Raw genomic sequence first — 19,682 nt, forward strand, 5'->3', positions numbered from 1 at the left:
AAGCCTGAATAAATCAATATAATTTGCCCATGTAAGTTGGTGTAGGTTCAATATAACCTCCACATTAACAAAATGAAGTCCTAACTTTAGCACACAGGAAGAAACTGGTTACAAAACAGTATGTCTTAGCAGTTAGCAATTAGTAAACCCAGCTATCCTTCAGAAGAATAGTTAAATACTGCATGTATAAAGGAGTTAAAATTTATTTCAATCACTTGGATGAAAAACTGTCTGACTTCCAAAGAAATAAGTTTCTGTTGATGGACTTCTGTCATTGCAATCCACTAAATCAATTCACATCAGCAAGAAGTGGATAATGACTGAGACCTAATACAACATTCTGTATGTCTTTAAGATTTGTACTAGTTCTGTATATGAATCAATCTGGTAAATATATAGGGGGCTCTCTGTTCTGTATTACTGACCTATGTGTTGAAATTTGTATTTTGAAAGAATCTGAACAACCATTAGAAGCTGATATTGTTTTGGTGAGCTTTTAAAAGAGGAGGCCACATGCTCTCCTTCCATTTTGCAGCATGCCCGGCACACCACAGCACAGAGAACAAACTGTTGTTGTGCCTCTGCATATAGTTAGCCATCAGATGATTTAAAGGCATCTGTTTCCTGTTCAATTTCTCTAATAAATCCGGAGCTCCATAAGATATGTGCTCAGTGTGAGTCTGAATAGGACAGGATGCAGTGGTGGCAAAAATTGATCTCTTGATCATCTGCAGGAATTAGATGGTATGATAATATATCTTCCATATATTATGCTTAATATGTCTCCTCTCCTCTCCTCTCCTCTCCTCTCCTCGCCTCTCCTCTCCTCTCCTCTCCTCTCCTCTCCTCTCCTCTCCTCTCCTCTCCTCTCCTCTCCTCTCCTCTCCTCTCCTCTCCTCTCCTCTCCTCTCCTCTCCTCTCCTCTCCTCTCCTCCCCCCGCCCCGTTGTGTTTTTGCTTTCTTTCCTTGAATACTGTGAAGCCTTACATAAGTGATATTTGGGGAACAAGCTCCATAGGGAACCAAATCTTTCCTCCCAACAAATAAAGCTTTAAAATACCAAGTATTTTAAAGGCCTGCTGTTATCATATCAGCATGTTTTGATTTCTAATACATACTATTGCTGTAAATAGTGCTACAAGCAGATCAAACCTTGACTTGATTAACTTAAATTCAAATTTGTCACTCCACTACCTAATGGACTGCCTACATTTACAGAGCAACTGCAATGTGAATACATATGCATGTGTTCCTAGTGTGCCTCAGCTGTAAATAAAGAAAGGTATTCCTAAATGCCATAAAATCTTCTTAAGGACAGACTGTAGCAATCCTAGAGAGCCCTGTCAAACACTCTACAGTCAGAGGGAAACACGAAGTGTCTTTATTTGACTGTGGCTGGGACATGTCAATGCTTTTGTGCGTTGATTGGACAAAATGTCCACTCACATTCTGATTTCTGTCTCTTGTTTAAGACAGCTAAATCACCCATACTCCAGTGAGCATGCAGCATCGGAATAAGAGAGAACACAGTTAACATGGATTGTTCATCTATCTCTTCATCTACGCTACAGGCTTAAAGCTATTGCCTTCTTTTCTTTTCACAGGTCTAGCTTTCTTTCCAGTCAGTATGAAGATGCATAGTAAATGCAATCTGCTGTTCTGGAAGAAACACTGAGAGCATAAAGAGAATGGGATAATAGCTAGAGGGCTCCATATGTTGATGACAAGGTATGGTATACTGAGAAAGAGATAGGATTAGAATTGTTCTAAGTACCTATGTACCTCATATAATACTATGAAGGAAATAACATTTTCTAAATGTGCAGCACTGTGCCAAAAGTGCAGGTGAAAAATATTTACTTGAGCACAGACAGATGGGAAGCTGAAGCTGAGACGACATTGGAGATATGCACCATTGTAATTTGAGATTATTAAAAAGCCCCTAGCAAAGCTCCTGAAGGGCCCAGTTCCAAACACCAACACAGAACAGATTGTACCACTGATAAAGGAGTAAATGCAAGATTCCATTAACAAGTACACTAATCCATTAGTAGACTTACTTCCACTAATCCGAAGAAATGAAATTGCATTCAGAGGTGAGTGGAATTGTGTGTTAGGATGGCTACTGTTTGCTTGAATTTAGTTCTTTTCCACAAAAGAAATGCTCAGATGAGAAACAAAGGAAAAAACATAACTGTTGCCCCTTTATGAGTTCTGTGATGCTGTGCTTTTAGTATGTAGGGCATTGATGGCAAATAAAAAATATTTCCAAAGGCTGCAGCAGTAAGGTAAGATTTATCTGGGCAGTCAGGACTGTTCTGCATTTCAGCTGATATCAGTACAAGAAATATTTGGAGACGATTGTTCCTGGGCTGGTCTATGGTGGCGCATCAGATCTAGTGTGAATATACTCCAGCTGTGTGTATGAGCTGTGATTTGCTTATTCATTTAACTCCCAAACATATCAGACTGCACTCTGAGATGGAGTTGTCACTCAATGGTTAGGTAAAATACTGTCTTCTATTCAAACTAGTTTTAAAAGCCATATGTTGTTACATTTGTTTTGGCTTTTTTAAATGTGGAAACTGGAAATGAGGTACAGAGGTGCCTTGGTGAACAGATGCTCTCTAAATGCATCCACTAAATTTGCAAGTTGCTGAACTTTTGATAAAACTTCATAAAAATCCACTTTTTTTCACAGCCAAGGTTTGTCACATATGATTAGTGTTTTTTCTACACCAAATTGTCACTGTCTCTGAGTGGAACCTGCCTGAATGAAAATGGGGAAAAATCAGGTGAGAGCTGGATGCTGTTTGAACAACTGTGACACATGATATCCTGCCCTAAGAAATCATTATAATTCAACACAAGAGTAATGTTGGTTCCTAAGTGTAACTTTAATTCAGTCCATCAAAAAAGGCTTCTGACTGTTCTGAATTTTTAAGTCATGCCATCTTTCAGCTTAATGATCCTTTAATATCAGGCTGCCACTCTGCTGAATATCCTAGAAGTTAAGTACTTACATATACATGGGCTGCAGCTGTAAATGAGATGTCTTCTGTGGACCTTGATAGCCATAAGAGTCAAATCCACCTATGAAATCAACTGAAAGGGGAGAAATTGCTTTCATTAGCAACATATTTTCAGAACTGATAGGTACTATCATTCAAGAACCACCCAGTACACAGATTATTTTTGACAGGTCCTCTAATAATCTCTTAATATTAGACCAGCTAATTGGGAAGATACAGAAAAACAGTAAAAAAGTAAAGAAAGGCAAAGTATCCCTTTTTTCCCCTTTACTTTTAAAATCCATTCAATTTTAAAACCACATAAAAACAGTAAAGGATTTATAACAACCATCTTTCCACCAAAAATAGCCACACCTCCCTCTTTTTCAAGTAGACCACCTCACTAATACAAAACAACATGCTATTTAGACATTAGAACTGCTGAAAACAATTTATTTATTGGCATGAATGCATTTCTTCTGACTGTGATTACTGTGGCTGGCTTGCTGTCATACCATGGCTCAGTAGAGGATGTAGAGGAGGGAGTACATTGATCCAACTCTGTCTGAGAGACAGAAGTTTCTCTGATTCCCTGTTTTGACATTTGGGTTGAAATGCATGAACAGAGAGTTGGAACAATTTATCTGAGCTTCAGAGATGAAATTTCACAGATGTAAGGAAACCTGCATTTCTCTCAAGATGCTGAAGGTCTGCAAGAAGGTTGTAGGGTGGGAGTTATTTATTAATTCACAAAATTTCCAGCTCCTGATGGCCTTCTCATGTTTGTTTTAAACAATTTCCAGTATAATTCAATCTCATCTGAGCCCAAGACCCCTATATCTCTGCTAAAACACTTTCTTTGCACAGGTAAAAGGGTGCCATTTGCTTCTTTTGTCCCAGGAGATTCAACTATCGGCTTACAGGGGTTATCTGGGGGCAGTTCTCATCCCTGAAATATTGTCTCTTACATCACAGATCTGAATTGGACTTTACTTTGATAGAAAAGGGCCAAAGAGTTCGGGTATGGAAGTGCATTTTTCACATGTCTGGTCACTGCTACTGACAGACTGGCTCTGTGTACATTAAAAGCAAAAAGAAAAAAATAAAAAGAAAAAAAAAGGCTATTTGATAGACAACACTTTCTTGTAGATCTAAAATGCAGTTACAGTCATAAACAACAAAAAAGTAAATTTACATGGTTTGATAACTTCCACAGTTGTTGGACTCTTTAACACTTGCATTTATTAGTTGTTTAATACTAAGGTACCCCCCAATTTGTGCCACACTTAGTCACACTTATCAATACAGTTTCAGCCATTCCAGACATTTACCAAAAAATCAAATTCTTGTATGCCTCCATTTACCACTTACTCTGCAAGCAAAGAGCTACCAAAACCACTGGACTTCCTGGGTACAGTATGTCTCCATTGCAACTGCACACATGTTGAATCTGTCATAAAGTCATTCATTGCTGGCAAGAATGGCCCCTGCAGAAATAATTTAGCTATTTCTGTGCCCTGCAGCAGCATTATGTGTATTCCTATCCCAGAAAGATGTGTTACTAAATTAATCCCTGACATCTCTAATGAAGGAGGTTCTATAGCCTCTCCGTGTTGCTTTTCCTTGTGCCTAATTTCCTAATGTCTAATTTAAATGTAATTTCCTGCAAATTAACTACTTATCTATATTTTGGCCTTTTCTCCCTATGGATATGAAGAAAAATGAGCCATTTTTTTCTCTTATAACTGTTTTTAAACCTTTAAAAAAAGTATTTCATGCCATCCATTGTTTTCAGGTTTAAGCAAACTGAGTTATTTCAAATTTTTTTCACAGCTCATGTTGTCCAAGCCTCTACATTTTGAAGCCTGAAGATCCTTCCTCAGTTTACTTATGTTTTTCTTACAGTGGGGTGCACAAATCAGGACTAACTGGGACAACTGCCATACAGTCTTCTGTTCATTACCTGAAATAATTCAGTAGGTTTTGGGGTTTTGCATGTTTGGTTGGGATTTATTTTCTTGTTTTTGTTCTTCTTGCTTTGTGTCATTTGGGTTTGGTTTCCAACTTCTTTTTTCAACCGCATCACACAAAGCTTAATAATCAGCTCTTTATTTTTTGTTTTGTCACTAACTTTAGCCTAGCCTAGTCCATATTTTATTTGAAGATGATTGATTCTTCCTCACAAGAGTTCTTTTGTATTTGTCTGTACTGAATTTCACCTTCTTGATTTCAAGCCACTTCTCAAGATTATTTTGACTTCTAATCCTATATTCAGAAGTGCTTGTACCCTTCCCAGTCTAGTTTAATCTTAAATTTTTTATACACGATCTCTCTTCTATCCTCATTGTTGTTAATAAAAATAATGAAGAGAATTATTTCCCTAGCTGAGGTTCCAGTGGGATCCCATCTGAAATGTCCCGTCTGCTTTATAACTACATTTCAATTAGAATTTTAAACAGTTTTGCACTCCACCTCTGCTGACTGCATCTGGACAGTACTTTTCTGAACATCTTGCAAACCTTTTATAATGTCAAAATCTTGCTAAAATAAAGACAAATGCTATTTGTTGCATTTCACTTAATCAATGTCTGTAACCATCAGAATACCTTTATCAAAATGTTATCATCTCTTTGGGAACACATTAAGTTTACAGGCAGAAAATGAAGAATATTGTTTAGTGAAGTGTTAAGCTGCGAGGACCCCCCCCCCCCCATTCAAATACAAAGATTGCAGAAAAAAGAATGGACGTATGTTTTGCTGCAGGTACGGTTTGTTGTTTGCTTGCCCAATTTTCTTTTCATTTTGTTGCTCTTGATCCCTGACAACACAAGTCAGAAAATGCCTGTGTTGGATCAAGTGCCTCACTGTTGTCAACTCATGTCACTTTAGGGATATTGCTTATACTCATTTGTCCAGCTTTGCATTTCTTCTGTACTTCCCTAGAACATTTTATTTCAAGCAACCTGCAAAACATTATTAGTAAGCTGCAGGCATAGACACTCTGCTTTGCAGATGTGGGGCAAAAGCTTGTCTTCAGGGCTGTTTTCAGAAAGCTAAACCAATGTGTTAAGAAAAAGATTTCTTTGAGAAAAATGATTTTGTGTGAGCATGAAGGAAAGATGCGTGCTGAATACCTCTTTGTGCATGGTGGCTTTGCCCTGCTGTACAGAGCAAGCACAGAGTGTTAGTAAGCCAGATTGCCAAGTTACAAACAAAGCAAGGTCGTAGACACATTTCTGTGTTCAGCTCACTATAGAAGCTCCCATGTGTGTAACCAAATGATGGCAGGACAGTGAGTACGACCATGACCTCACTGGAGACATACAATGGCTTCTTGCAGGCAACAACAAGCTTTGCAAGGTAGGTGAAGGAAGGTAATAGAAAGTGAACTCCAGCACAAAAAGATTTCATCAATTTGTTTGCAGCAAGGTTTCTTCATGGCGGCTGCTTCTCAGCACTGCAAACCCTGTGGTGTCCAGACTGTGCTAAAAGCTCCCTGTGGACTCTGAGCTGGTTTCTTAAAGCATGCAGCAGGCTGCCCTTTCTGCAGGCATTTTATCCTGGCTGTGCCTGAAAGGTCACTGAAATGTCATACAACTGATACATTCCTAGCAGCCATAACATCAGATGAATAAAACAAGGCTCATTAGCTGAATCAGTACAGAGGTGTCCATCCTTAGCCTCATACATCAAACACTTTTTTTGACTACTCTATCGTACATTCATCTTACATGTCACTGTTATCACAAGAAGCTCATGTTGGGTTTCACTTTAGTAAAAGCACACATGAACTAACAAGCATAATACAATTCCTTCTGTGGTGGGTTGACCCTGGATGAACACCAGTTGTCCACCAAAGCCACTCTGTTGCTTCCCTCCTCAGCTGAATAAGAGAGAGAAAATGTAACAAAAGGTTCATGGGTCTGGATAGAGACAGGGAGAGATCACTCAGCAATTACCATCACAGGCAAGATAGCCTTGAATTATTACCAAAGAAGAGCAGTATAATGAGAAATAGAGCCAAATATTAAACCTTCTTCCCAGGTTAAACTCCTGATTCTCTGCCTTCTTCACCCCAGTGAATGAGGGAATGAGGAATGAGGGTTGTGCCCAGTTCATCACAAGTCTCCCTTCCTCCTCAGGGGGAGATCTCCTTATACGCTTCTTCTGCTCCAGTGTGGGGTCCCTCCTATGGGAGACAGTCCTCCACAAACTTCTCCAATTTGAATTCTTCCCATGGGCTATAATTCTTCATAAACTGCTCCAATGGGTCCCTTCCTTGGGGTGCAGTCCTTCAGGAGCAGCCTGCTCCAGTGGGTGCCCGCTCAGGGTCCCAAGTCCTGCCGGCAACCCTGCTCTGGTGTGGGCTCCTCTCTCCATGAGGCCACAGATCCTTACAGGAGGCTGCTCCAGCACAGGCTCCTCACAGGGTCACAGCCTCCTTTGGGCACCCACCTGCTCTGCCCTGGGGTCCTGCATGGGCTGTGGTGGATCTCTGCTCCCCCATGGCCCTCCCTGGGCTGCAGGGGCACAGCTCCTCACCGTGGTCTGCACCAGGGGCTGCAGGGGGATCTCTGCTTCAGTGCCTGGAGCAGCTCTTCCTCCTCCATTGGTCTTGGGGTCTCAGAGTTGTTGCTCTCACTCCCATTCCACTCTTCAGCTGGAGTTGTTGTGCAGATTTTTTCCTTTTTTAATATATTATCCCACAGGCACTACTGCTGTCACTGACAGGCCAAGCCTTGGCCAGCAGTAGGTCCATCCTGGAGATGTCTGGCATTGGCTCTGTCAGAAGCCACAGGAGAAACTTCTAGTAGATCTTCACAGAACACACCCCTGTGGCCCCCTCAAAACCTGGCCGTGCAAACCCATCTTTGAAATATTGTGAGCTGAAATTTTTATTTTCCTAGCTGAACTTGAATAGGATAATAGCAGTACTACTTATCTGAAATATGTGTTATAAAAAAATCAGGTAATTTTCTTCTTTTGCTTGTGTTAAGGGTCTTGTCAGACATATGACTGTTACAAGTGTAGCACAAGACATATGGCTTAAAGTAGGGACATATTTTCTATCAATAATTACCCACAGGAATGTGAAATTTCAACCTCTGCTCATGGTCAGAGTCCCCACTGTTTCTGCTGTACCTCAGGACAGGATGAGAGGCATAAATGGGTTTCTCATTTTCCATTTCTGGAAGTCTACAGTACATAGAAGGACCACTAAAATGCGATGCAGAAAAAAGACCCCAGTGCTTGGCATTACAATGGTCCTTAAATATATTCATGCATCTACTAAAATAATATTAAAAAACCTAGAATTACCCATGATAAAGATGACACCTTTAAAAAAAAAAGAGTTAATGACCATGGAGGTGCATGCCATGACTGGACATATTTCCTGTGTGGTAGAGCAGAGAGACAACACATGGTGCTCATATCCTACATCTGACCTGCAAGGTCTTAAATTTATCTGCAATCACTCCAGAGGCCAAAGATGTGGCTCCCTGGACTCAGGTTTCTGAAGTGCTGCCATTGAGCTTCACTGCCACAACAAGGAACATCACTGCAGGTGTAGCTAGAAGAAAGGAGAGATGGCAAACAAACTACAGCTAATAACATTACTGAAAGCAATGCTGGTGCAGGAGTGAGGACGTGAGCCAAGAGAGAGCTGTGCACAAATAGTGGTAGCTAAAAACTGGCCAAATTGAGAAAAAAAAAGTAAATGGAGAGGAGTAAAATTAAGTTTCATTTTAATACCTTGGAAATGACATATGGGGCAAAAATATTAAAATACATATGGGGACACCTTTGCTCTTGCAGTTTTGCCAGTATCCTGGTATCCAGCTCTCCGTTTGGTGAAGACACTTCGAAACAATTCAGTGCTACTGCCTTTTTATGCTGTGAGCATGGTCTGGTGGCTGTTCCACAAAATAGCACACAGGACGAGATTTGCTTGAATGTGATCTCTATAAAGTTTGTTTACAATGATAATCAAACATTATTGGTCTTTGTGCTGAGTACACAGTGATTTAGGCTCTCAAACCACAGTATAGCCAAACACCAGGGAAACATGGGGAAGGAGACATCTGCCAGCACATGAGGCTGTGCCCTTTCTGCTGTCACAGGAGGTTTCAGAAATGGCATAAGGACTTGGACATGAGGTCCAGTTCTTGTGGTGCAATGAGCAGCACTTCTGCCAAGCAGTCAGTAATGAAGGGCCTGTGAGTGCTCTCAGCTCAGCCATTTGCAAGGTGAATATAAACCCTCAGATTTTGAAACTGTAACCTCATGGCATTTGTGAGCTCTACAATGGCCACTGGAGCTGCAAAGGGAAGCCCTTACACAAATTTTGATGGAGTTTCTCAGCTCAGATTTTGCTCCACTGCCACTATTTTCATGCTGTTTACTTGTATGATAATCAAAATTATTCAGTAAGTTTTTGCTTCACAGGGCCTTGTCCTCCAATTTTTTCTCCTTTTATCATGCTTCTTGTCGGTGTAAGGCAGCATCTTCTTCTGTCTCTGTTTCTGCTGATCCCCTGGCTGAGTCTTTTATCAGCTCTTCTGAGATAAGTTGTAGGAGTGGGGAGGTACTCAGGTTTGTCAAGTCTAATAAACATGATCTGGTGTTTCTGCTCTCACAGAAATACAGGCAGGGATCTCTGCCTGTTGCTCCCTATAATTATCAAGCAACAGATATGCAGATATTACTTTCCAGGTGTATCCAGCTCATGGTTGTACCCAGCAGAAAATACCAAGATGAATGGTGCTGTGGGTCCAGAAATTAGACAAGTCACAATTTGTCTCAGATTTGCAGGTGGAGAAGGCGTCTGGTCAGTAGCAGATTCTTGGACCATGACATGAGGAAGACCATGCTCTGGAGCAAGGCCTCTGCAAGGCAGGGCTGGCCAACAGTGGGAACCATGTTGAGAGGACAGGTACCAAGGTCCTTGCTGAGCAGAAAGGAGCCAGAAGTCAGAAATAACCAACCAAGACCTGGTAGGCATGAGCCCAAGGTAGCTGAAGGCAGAAACTGGGACCAGGGATAAGGCAGGCAGGAATAAGAACCAAAGGGCAGGCAGAAAAAACTGGAGCATAGCTGCAGCAATGAGAAGTACTGGACTGAAATGACCAGCACTGCCTTTTATACCTGACAAATACAGCAAGCCACCTGTCAGCCTGTACACCTGGTAATAGGGTTGCTGCCTGACCTCTGCAAGGCTTTGCAAGGATTGTCTCCAAACTTGCACTGGGGCTTGTCTGATGCTTAGTAAAGAAAGAATCAGTGAAAGAATCAGTAAAAGACCTGCACTTGGCTAAGAGAGCAAGAGAACAATAATAAGCTAAGAGAACAATAACAGTCTGAACAATATATTATTTTTCTAAACTGGATAGACCTGAGCATTGCTGGATAATAGCCATTTGCTTTCAAATTTTCATCCCTAAGTGCTGAGCAAAAAAATATAGCCCTGCAATATAGATTTTGACTGACAAATCATTTTAAGAATTAAATGTGTGGTAGACTGAATTATTGTAAAAGTTATCAAATGAGTCGTTAGTAAAAATTGTTCTTAGCCAGATGACTGCTAGGGGCGAGCAATAAAGAGAAGAAAAAGAAAAAAAGAAGGAAAAAGAAAATGCCTGGGGCAGTGGCCTCCAAGTGTGACTGCCACATTAATAAATTAGAAAAAGAGTCATTAGTAGGTGCAACAAAGGGGAGAATTAAGGCCCAAATCTATGAAAGTTAACAAACCAATGCTAATGAAGACCTATCTAGATATTTGAAAGGAAAAGCAATAAGGAAAACTTTAACAGGAGTCATGCTGATAAAAATAATGTAGTACAAAGCTATGTTCATGGCATGTGGGAAACTGCAAGGAGCTCACACTGGCTGTCTCAGCAGGAAGGACACTAAGGCTGTGGACAGGTGTCCTTCGCAGGGCCACTGGAAATAATTAATTAGTCTGGTCCACCCACAGCAGCTCATCACCATTCCTCTCAAAGACTCTGCTATCTGTCAGCCTGGAGTGAGCTTGGATGGCCGGGACCTATTGTTCACCCACTAATCTTGGTTGAAACCCTAAGAAGGCAGTCAGCTGCCCTCAAAGGGTGGGACACCAGGGTGGGGAAGGGGGCCAGCAGCCCCACATGGCCACTTGCAGGCTGTTCCTCTTCAGAATCCAAACTGCCTCTCTTCCTCCTCAGGGGATGAAGGACCAGATGCGCCCCATTGGAGGGTGTCCTTCCAAAGACAGCCGTCCATGTTCAGTGCAAAGTAGCAGGAAAGGACTGATGTTGAAATGGAGTCTTTCACCAGCAGCAGGACAAAACATGCCTGAAAGTATTTTGCAAGCAATTTCCAGCTTGTGGAGAGTTTCAGATTTTGCTAATTTTTTCCTGATTTTGAATATGAGCTTTGTCTATTTTTCAATGTCAAAACATTTCCATGTCTGTCTAGGAGGACCACAACCTATTCAGCTGCATCAACAACCTGAGCATTGCTTCAAATGATCTGTAGCCTTTGTTATCAGAACCATCACTAGTTACTACCTAATTTCTGCCACTGGCTTGACACGACTGCCTGGGACATTGTTTCATGGTGTGAATGCCTTTGTGTTCCTCTCCTGAAATAAATAATTTATGATGAGTAATATTTTTCCAATGGTTTGGTATGAAATGTATCTTCAAAAAAACAGATGTTAGCAGTTCATTCACTATTGACATGCGCAGATCTTTTCCAACACTTCTGCAATGCCAGTCCTGAATAGGTAAAAATAGTGTGGTCTATAGTTTAAAAAAAAATTATGTAAGGTAAGTATATTTCCCTGGCTGTTACAATGCAATGATTTTATTAAGAAGTATTGCATTGTGATGAACTGCTGGAATGGAAATGTTACTTCCTTCAAGTTTTACGTTATGTTATTTAGACATTTTTAAACTTGGGGTTGACAATCCCCATAGGAGGTGGTGATGAATGCAAGGGGAGTGGCAGGGGAGACAAGAGAGGGAGAAAAGAAATCATCAGAGATGAAGCCAGCAGTACCACCATTTTCCCTTGTGTGACTTTATTTATATATTTGTCTCATACCACAACACCGTCTCCTAGGGATTCCTTGAACATCAACTTCATTAGTTACGAAGGCAGCAATCCATAACCAATTTTCTTTTCATGTCGAGCTTGTTCATGTATAAACCCAGCCCTTTTGTTAGAAACATTTGCAATTAATCCCACAAACAAAGAAAATGCAAATCATACAGTCTACCCTAAGCAACCCTTCTGACTCAAGGCCCTGACCACCATCTATTATACACTAAAATGAATTGAAATTCCCACTTTGAGTCTAACCTAATTTTCTAGTGATAATAGGCATGGATTCCCAGAAGCATTCTATGCATCTAGATAGTAACATCCTAATTTCCCTTCCTGGTAAATGTTTTAAATAAGACTTTAGCACCAAAGGAAATTAACCTTTAAATTAATTGTAATTATAAAATGCCATCACTGATTTTGTCTTCAGACTAATTACTTGCCATTATTTAAACAAACTGCACCTCCTCAGAGCTTTTAAGTTTGTTTCTCTCTGCAGTGCTGTGCCAAATGATCACAGAGCAGGCTGTGTAATGTCTGCCAAGCCCTGTGACACCTTGGACTGCTCAGCTCCATTTGCATCTCAAATGCAGCCGGTTTCACTTGTCATATCTTCCTGCCATAAACTTGCTCCCCTGTGCTTCAGCCTGCACTCTGCAGCTCAGACGTTTTCAGCCTGTGCCTCGGAAGCAGCGAGCACACACACCTTAGGGGACAAAGATTGCCTGTGCTCTGTGCCGAGCAGAACAAGATGCTCAACACCAGCCTTCTGCTCCATGAGGGGCCCCTCCCAGACAGGACATGACTGGAAATAATAACACAGGAACCAGCTATTGATATGTGCAAAAGATTGATGTTGTAAAGGTATGTCAGGGAATTTCCTAAATGTTCCTGGTGGCATCGCAGCTCTCCAAAGCAGCTGTCCTTAGGATGACAAACATAAAGTAGCACCTTGGGATTTCAAAGGCTGCTCTCCCTCCACACTTCTATCAGCATCCTGACAGCCAAAGACATCCCATTTTCCTCCCTCTGGTTTACTTAGATCATGTAACAGTCACCACACTAAATGAAACAAGTAAATGGAAAAAGCTTCTAATTGAGCTGCAGGTTGTAAATTGAAGAGCACAGCTGAGCAAAAACAAGCTGAAGCTTCAAAATTGTAGTGTATTCCTTGCATTCCCATTCACAATGACCTGTTCAACAGTTTGGAGAACAACTGTGTTTTAAATATTGACTTTTATTTGTTCCTACTATTATTTGTTGCTGGGCTGTCTCTGCAGGCTGTCTAGGCTGTCCCTAGCACCAGCCAAACAAGTCAGACCGGTGATTCCCCCAGTCATGAGAGAGGTGTCTACCACAGATAGGGCAGGTTGCTTTTTGGGGTTGCATCCCTGCCTCCCCTGACTGTGGTGGAAATCTTGATTGTTAATTTAAGATGCAGGCCTACTTAATGTGGCTGTCGGAGTGCGAGATGGATGCCACCTGTGATAGCATGGAAAAGGTGAAGATGGAATCCCTGGTGTTTTCCAGAGAAAACACCATACTCAGGACACCCTACACAAATGGTAGGTGCAAAACAAAGGAATTGTATAGCTGAGATATCAGATCTCCTTTTCTCAGGAGTCTGTTTTATAAAACCATTCTTGCTTCAAACGTAGTAGGACACTTTCAGGAAGAAAAGACCACTATGGGAAACTAAATACAGATAGAACTCTTGTGGCTAAGGAAGTCCATGAACAACAAATTACCGTCAAGAATTTCTGGGAACCACAAACTTGGGATGGGAAACAAAGAAGCAGAATTAATATTCAAATGTTTGCTACCAGTTTCTCTTTCTCTTTGTTGTAGAGATTTTTTAAGCAGGAATGGAAGCTGAGGTATTATTTCTCTGTAATGTCTCGATAAGCAGATTGTGACAAGCATTTGGCACAGAAAAAAAGTGATACCTGAGCATATTCTGCACTTCAATAGTGCCTTTCATCCCAGATGTTCAAAGTTAGGAAGCAACATGCCTGTGAGTTTGTCCCTGCAATTATTTCCCATTTTAAACATGGGAAACAGAAGCATGGAGAGGTTAAACAACCTGCCCAAAGGTGGAAGGTTGCCTATTACAGAGATAAAAAGAAAATGTTTTTCTGTCTACCCCATGTGCATGTCAAAATTTCCCATCTCTCACATATACTGAATTTAATACTGTCTTTTAAAAGAAAATCTTTGTCATCACTTTTTGTACTTCCCAGGTCAGAGTGGATCCCAGAGTGGAATATTGTTTGGCATCAAATTGATTGGCACATAATGCTCTATTGCTTACCAAAAGATATTTCCTATCTAGGGTATGTCTTGCTGAACATTTTCAGTAATTCAAATGCGGTCTTTAATCCAAATTTTTATTGAAAGAATTTTAAAGGGTTATATAGAGCTTCACTTCTGCACCAAGACATCCCCAATAGCAGGGTTCCTGGGAATATGCAGCAAAAATCTTCTAGACAAAGTTGCAATTTCTTTTGCTTTGCAGTTTAACTGGAAACAATGCCAGGAGAAAAGATGAAAGTGTATATGCAGTTTGGATCCCTGCTAGCATCAGGCGGTGGACAGGTTGTACCTCATGGTACACAAGGGAACATTCAGAGGGGCCATATTTGTTCTCTGATTGCCTTGCCATTGCCTAATAGTAGGTAAACGCTATTTCTGCTCCTTCTCTGGGTCAGCAATAGAGCCTTATAGGTTAGGATTTTACACTGAGACACAGACTAAATTAGAGATTTTCTCTTAGCTGAGGTTCATTCCTAGCCAAAGCTGTTCCTCTAGTAACAAGCAAATCTCCTTACTCTCAACAGAACCTGTGAGTGCAGAATTCCCATTTCAGTAACCTAGGTTTCTTTCTTAATTGCTAGAGACAAAAAGGCCTGGGAGGATGCTGCTTGACTGCTTATATTCCAGTGTTCCCCACAAAATGTCTATACAGTTAATGAAGTTTTCAGAAATATGGTGAATTTTCTTTTAGCAAGGCAGTAGCAGCTTATAGCAGGGAGCCGAATTGCTAGTGAGCAAATGCACATTAAAGGAACGTTTCGATGTTATTAAAAATAATGTGCAGCCTTTGAAAAATGCAGGCCTAACATGATTTTGGGAGAAAAACCAGGAGCTCTAACAAGTTTACAGTCATTGGATGCTTCCAAGTAATGGCTGCTGCTTACATTTTCATGTTTTATTTTTAATTGCTGCAGCTAATAATGCTAATGAGTTAAGAATGGCAATGGCTTAGGCATTCCAATGGCAGTGGTGAAGAGGAGTATTGTATTTGCTGGGACCCCCGTGGCAGGAACAAATGATGAATCTGACTCCATTTTCTCAGAAGGCTAATTTATTATTTTATGATGCTATATTATATTAAAGAATATTAAACTAAACTATACTAAAAAATACAGAAAGGATACTTACAGAATGTTAAAAAGATAATAATGAAAACTCGTGACTCTCTCCAAAGTCCCGACACAGCTTGGCACTGATTGGCCAATGAGTGAAAACACTCACACCAGAAACCAATGAAACAATCACCTGTGGGTAAACAATCTCCAAACACATTCCAGATGAGCAAAACAGAGGAGAAGCAAATGAGATAGTTATTGTTTTCATTTTTCTCTGGGGCCTCTCAGCTTCCCAGGAGAAAAATCCTGGGTGAAGGGATTTTTCAGAAAATCTGAATGTGACAGAGGAGAGCGTGGAGCTGGCAGCAATGTTGCTGGGGATCTGCACTCCCTCGTCTTTACCTTGTCTTTCCCAGAAAAAGACCAGAGGCACTCCAACCTTCAGAGTTCCTCCTTCTTATGCAGCCACAGGGAAAATGTTTGGGAGTGGTAAACCTCCGCTGAGAGAAGCAGCCATGGAAAAGCTGCTCTTGTCTGCCCCTTGGGAAGACACAGGTGCTGCAGTTTGACTCTGGTGTGCACCAGAGCACTTCTGGGGTCATACCAGGAGACAAAGCAACTTCCTCTTTAATCCTTGGTGTAGAATTAACCCAAAGAAGATTGTTCTCATGAAAGGTAGCACAGGCTTGAGCTTTGATTTAGGGGGCCTGCAGCTGGATTTATTTGGTGTGTGAGTAATTAAAACCTCTAGACTTGCTGATTCAGTCCTAGTTATCACCATGATTTTATCACTGTATTGTTCCATTCTTAATCCTATAGTGAGGTTAGAGCAGGTTAATCTTAGTGAAATGTTTGCTTAATTCTACCCCAATTCATTTTTTCTCTTAATAAAATCTGCATAAAGAATGGAGAAATAGTAATTCTTTCAGCTTGTTCCAATTACTTTGAGAGCAAAGCTAATTCAGCTGAAGCAGCTTAAGAGCAACTTGACTGTGTTTTTACAGTTGAGGCTCTGTGCCAACAGGAGATGAGACACGATACTCCAGAGCAGTGTCAATATCTTCATCTGGTTAAAATCTGGAGCATGCCGGGGTTTGGCTCTTGGACGTTACATGGCTTTTTCTCCAGTCTTATGCCTTGCTGCTCAGTTCTGCCAGGTTCAGTGTTTCTGCCTCTTTTGCTTCTCCTTTGGACTGCTGTTGTTCCCATGACCCATTAGCAAAGCAGAAGAAATGGAATGGAGTGCTCACTTTGTCCATTGTGAAAAGCAAAAGGCTTTTTCTGTTGGTTCTGTCTCATCAGAAAGGACTTGTGGCTAAATGAGTTTGGTATGATCCAACACATTTATCCTTACAAATACTAAATGACATGACATCAATAAGGGATATACTTCTCAGAAGAGCATGATCAATGCATGTGTTGCCAAAAGAGATAGAAAAGCAAGAAAATGTATCCAAGAAAATAAAATAATTTTAAATTAAACCTGAGCAGGGACTATTTGTATAGACTGCAGGCTCTGGCTGTCACAGTGAACACTTGGTACATGGCAGCATGGATGTCTGAGCAAAGAGAGAACTAGAATCATTCTTACTTGCTACTTCATGAGGCCTCTCCATAGAAACTGAAGCTGTCTTAGTTTTATGATACCTTGAGGGGCCAGATCCAATCTGAGCATTATTTCACTGTTGGCACAACTCAGCCACAGACGTTCCCTTTCCCTTTTTGGCCAGCCAAGCTTCCAAACCTCAGCAGAGGGGAAGCTGCAGCACCTGAGCTTGTGCTGGCTTCATTGCATTGGGTGGGGATTCACCGTGGTGCCTCAGAGAGGGGCTGGCAGATGGGTGAGGTGCTCTTTGACTGAATGAGGAGATGTGGCTGGGGTGTACAAAGTAATAATGAAATCAAATGACAAAAGGAATGACAAAATAGTCAAGGTGATGGCAAGAAAATGTTCAAAGAAGCATGACAATCTGTGGCTGCTGAGCAACAGGGAGCTCTTGGTGCAGAGAGAAGAAAACAGTACCATACTGGTCGTGGCATTCCTGCCAGGAATGCTGCTTGATGAACAATGGGAGAGATCTCCCAAATGTGCTCTGACTTTTGCGCTTGATTGGTGAGCCAAGTCTCAAGTCCCTTCCTTGCTTTTTACTTATATCATAGTGCCCTAAAGCATTACAGAATAGCTAAAAGAGAGGGCAGAACGGTATTGAATGGGATTCCATTTTGGGGGACAAGAAATAACTCTCCTTCAACTCTGTGGATAATGAATGCACTTAATGGGAAAGCAGGAGAAAATACATTTGACTGGGTACTTCTCTAAACAGAAAAGTCTATTTGTGACATACCCCTGCTCCACACAGCTTCCCAAACCCTTTGTACTCTTTATACCTTTCTCACTTCCACAGAAACACAAAGACAACTGAAATGAGCATAGTCGAAACGACCTCCAAAGTGTGGTGGTTTGATTTCAGCATTAAATCTCCCCTTGATGGTTCACAGTGACACTGTATTGCCAATAGATTACAGGGTTGTAGCTATTTTCCACGCAGGAGAACACACAAAGGAACCCCCGCCAGCCCTAGCAGTGCTCTCAATCAAATAAAAACCCTTTAGCTTCCTGTTGCAGAGCTCTCCCTAGGATTCATGTATATTTTATCAAAGTTACATGCAGTTCTGATACTTGTTTCTAAAGTGCTTTAGTATGAATCCCAAGATGTAGTGGAATGCTGCAGTGGACCTTTTTAAAAAAATCCAGGTTAGAGTAGGGGAAAAAAAGGAAATGGCTTGACTCCACAAAATGCAATAAGAGCAAATTTTGCTCAACAGGATTCTACTGATATAAATAAGCAGAAGAAACACAAATCTACATCTATATGAAATCATTTCACTTCATGTAAGTGCACCCTGGGAGTAGTAGGAATAAAGAGGAACAAAGAGGAGCTCTACTGTTTAACCTTTCATAAATTAAAGTCCTGTGATGATCTAAAGCTATTGTTTTGCCAGAATTGCTTTTACAGGACAACATACATGCCAACACAAAACAGCTATAACTTCAGTTGTAACCAATTACTCTGAAAATAGTTAACAACAGCCTGGAACAAGGAAAAAAAACAAAACAACTTGTATTTGCTAATTGGGATTTTTTTTCTTTCTTTTTATAAAAAAAAAACAACAAAAAACCCAAAACCACCCTTATTTTATGTCTTAAGCTAAGTAGTGAGATAAAGAGTTGTAATGATCTTTCCAGAAGAGAGGTGTATGTAAATTTAAACCAGTATTTCATTCCTCCTTTGCCTCAGAATTTACAGATTTTAGACTGAGAAGGATGGACAGAAAACATGATCTGGCTACAGTATAATAAGGCATTTAGGTTGAAGTCAGCAAGAGCCAGCATAGTGGAGAGGTGATTAAAAAAAAAAAGAATTCATTTTGTATGTAATAAAGCTTTAGTACTTACAGCTGTCCTCTTCTTCAGTAATACACTTCACAACATAACAGGCATAGATGAAGCCTGCCAGCTGAAACAAAATGTAATAGTGTTAGATGTAAGACTGATACCATAGAGAAACAAGAGATGGCTTTAGAAAAGCGACTACAGAAACAGAAACAACAAAATTCAACAGACTTTTTTGAGGAGGTAAAGATAATTCTCCACAACAGTTTAATAATTTTAATTAGAAATAGGAGAATTCTGCATCTTTCTTGAAAAACACATCCTTCAATAAAACTTCCAAAAATTGATCAAAATTTTTCCAATACCTAGTTAACTTCTTTTCAATCATTGAAAAAATACAAAAATGGATGAGTATTTGGATGGGTGAGCTTTTAGCTACTGAAAATGTAAATATTTCTGTCAAAATCAGATTTGCTACCCAACAAAACCTGGTCCCCTAGCAGAACTATTTTAAAATCGGAACTTTGCCAACTAAATCAAGGACAAATTCAGTGCACTTGTAAACCAGCTTTATTTTGTATTTTATCAGTTGAAATTAGGGCTGTGGATTAATAGAACTTGTTCTCATATCTGCAATAGTCCCCAAGCCTCATTACAAGTCACTTTGGATAGTCCTGGATGTGTTTACATCAGCATCTCACACAGCAGCTGGCAAATTTGTATCTTGTTCCTTTCAATCCTCTCTGCAGAGCATGCCCAGAATTGAATTGTAAACAGGAGCAATGGGATTTAAAGAAAATGAAAATCTGGAGTAGTTATTGATGT

The 19,682-nt window shown here is 40.5% G+C and overlaps 1 protein-coding gene across 2 annotated transcripts in view; it reads right to left on the reverse strand.

Moving 5' to 3' along the window:
• The window catches only part of NKAIN2 (sodium/potassium transporting ATPase interacting 2), a 533,456-nt gene that overhangs the window by 4,899 nt on the left and 508,875 nt on the right, over nt 1-19,682 (reverse strand). For both annotated transcript variants that reach the window (XM_066547060.1, XM_066547061.1), the window contains exons 5-6: nt 18,921-18,981; nt 3,024-3,105 (exon numbers count right to left, since the gene is read on the reverse strand). In XM_066547060.1, the coding sequence (XP_066403157.1) occupies nt 3,024-3,105; nt 18,921-18,981 (143 nt within the window). The remainder of the gene's footprint in view (nt 1-3,023; nt 3,106-18,920; nt 18,982-19,682) is intronic.

Source organism: Molothrus aeneus, chromosome 3 (genome assembly GCF_037042795.1).
Source record: "Molothrus aeneus isolate 106 chromosome 3, BPBGC_Maene_1.0, whole genome shotgun sequence".
Classification (NCBI taxonomy): Eukaryota; Metazoa; Chordata; class Aves; order Passeriformes; family Icteridae; genus Molothrus; species Molothrus aeneus.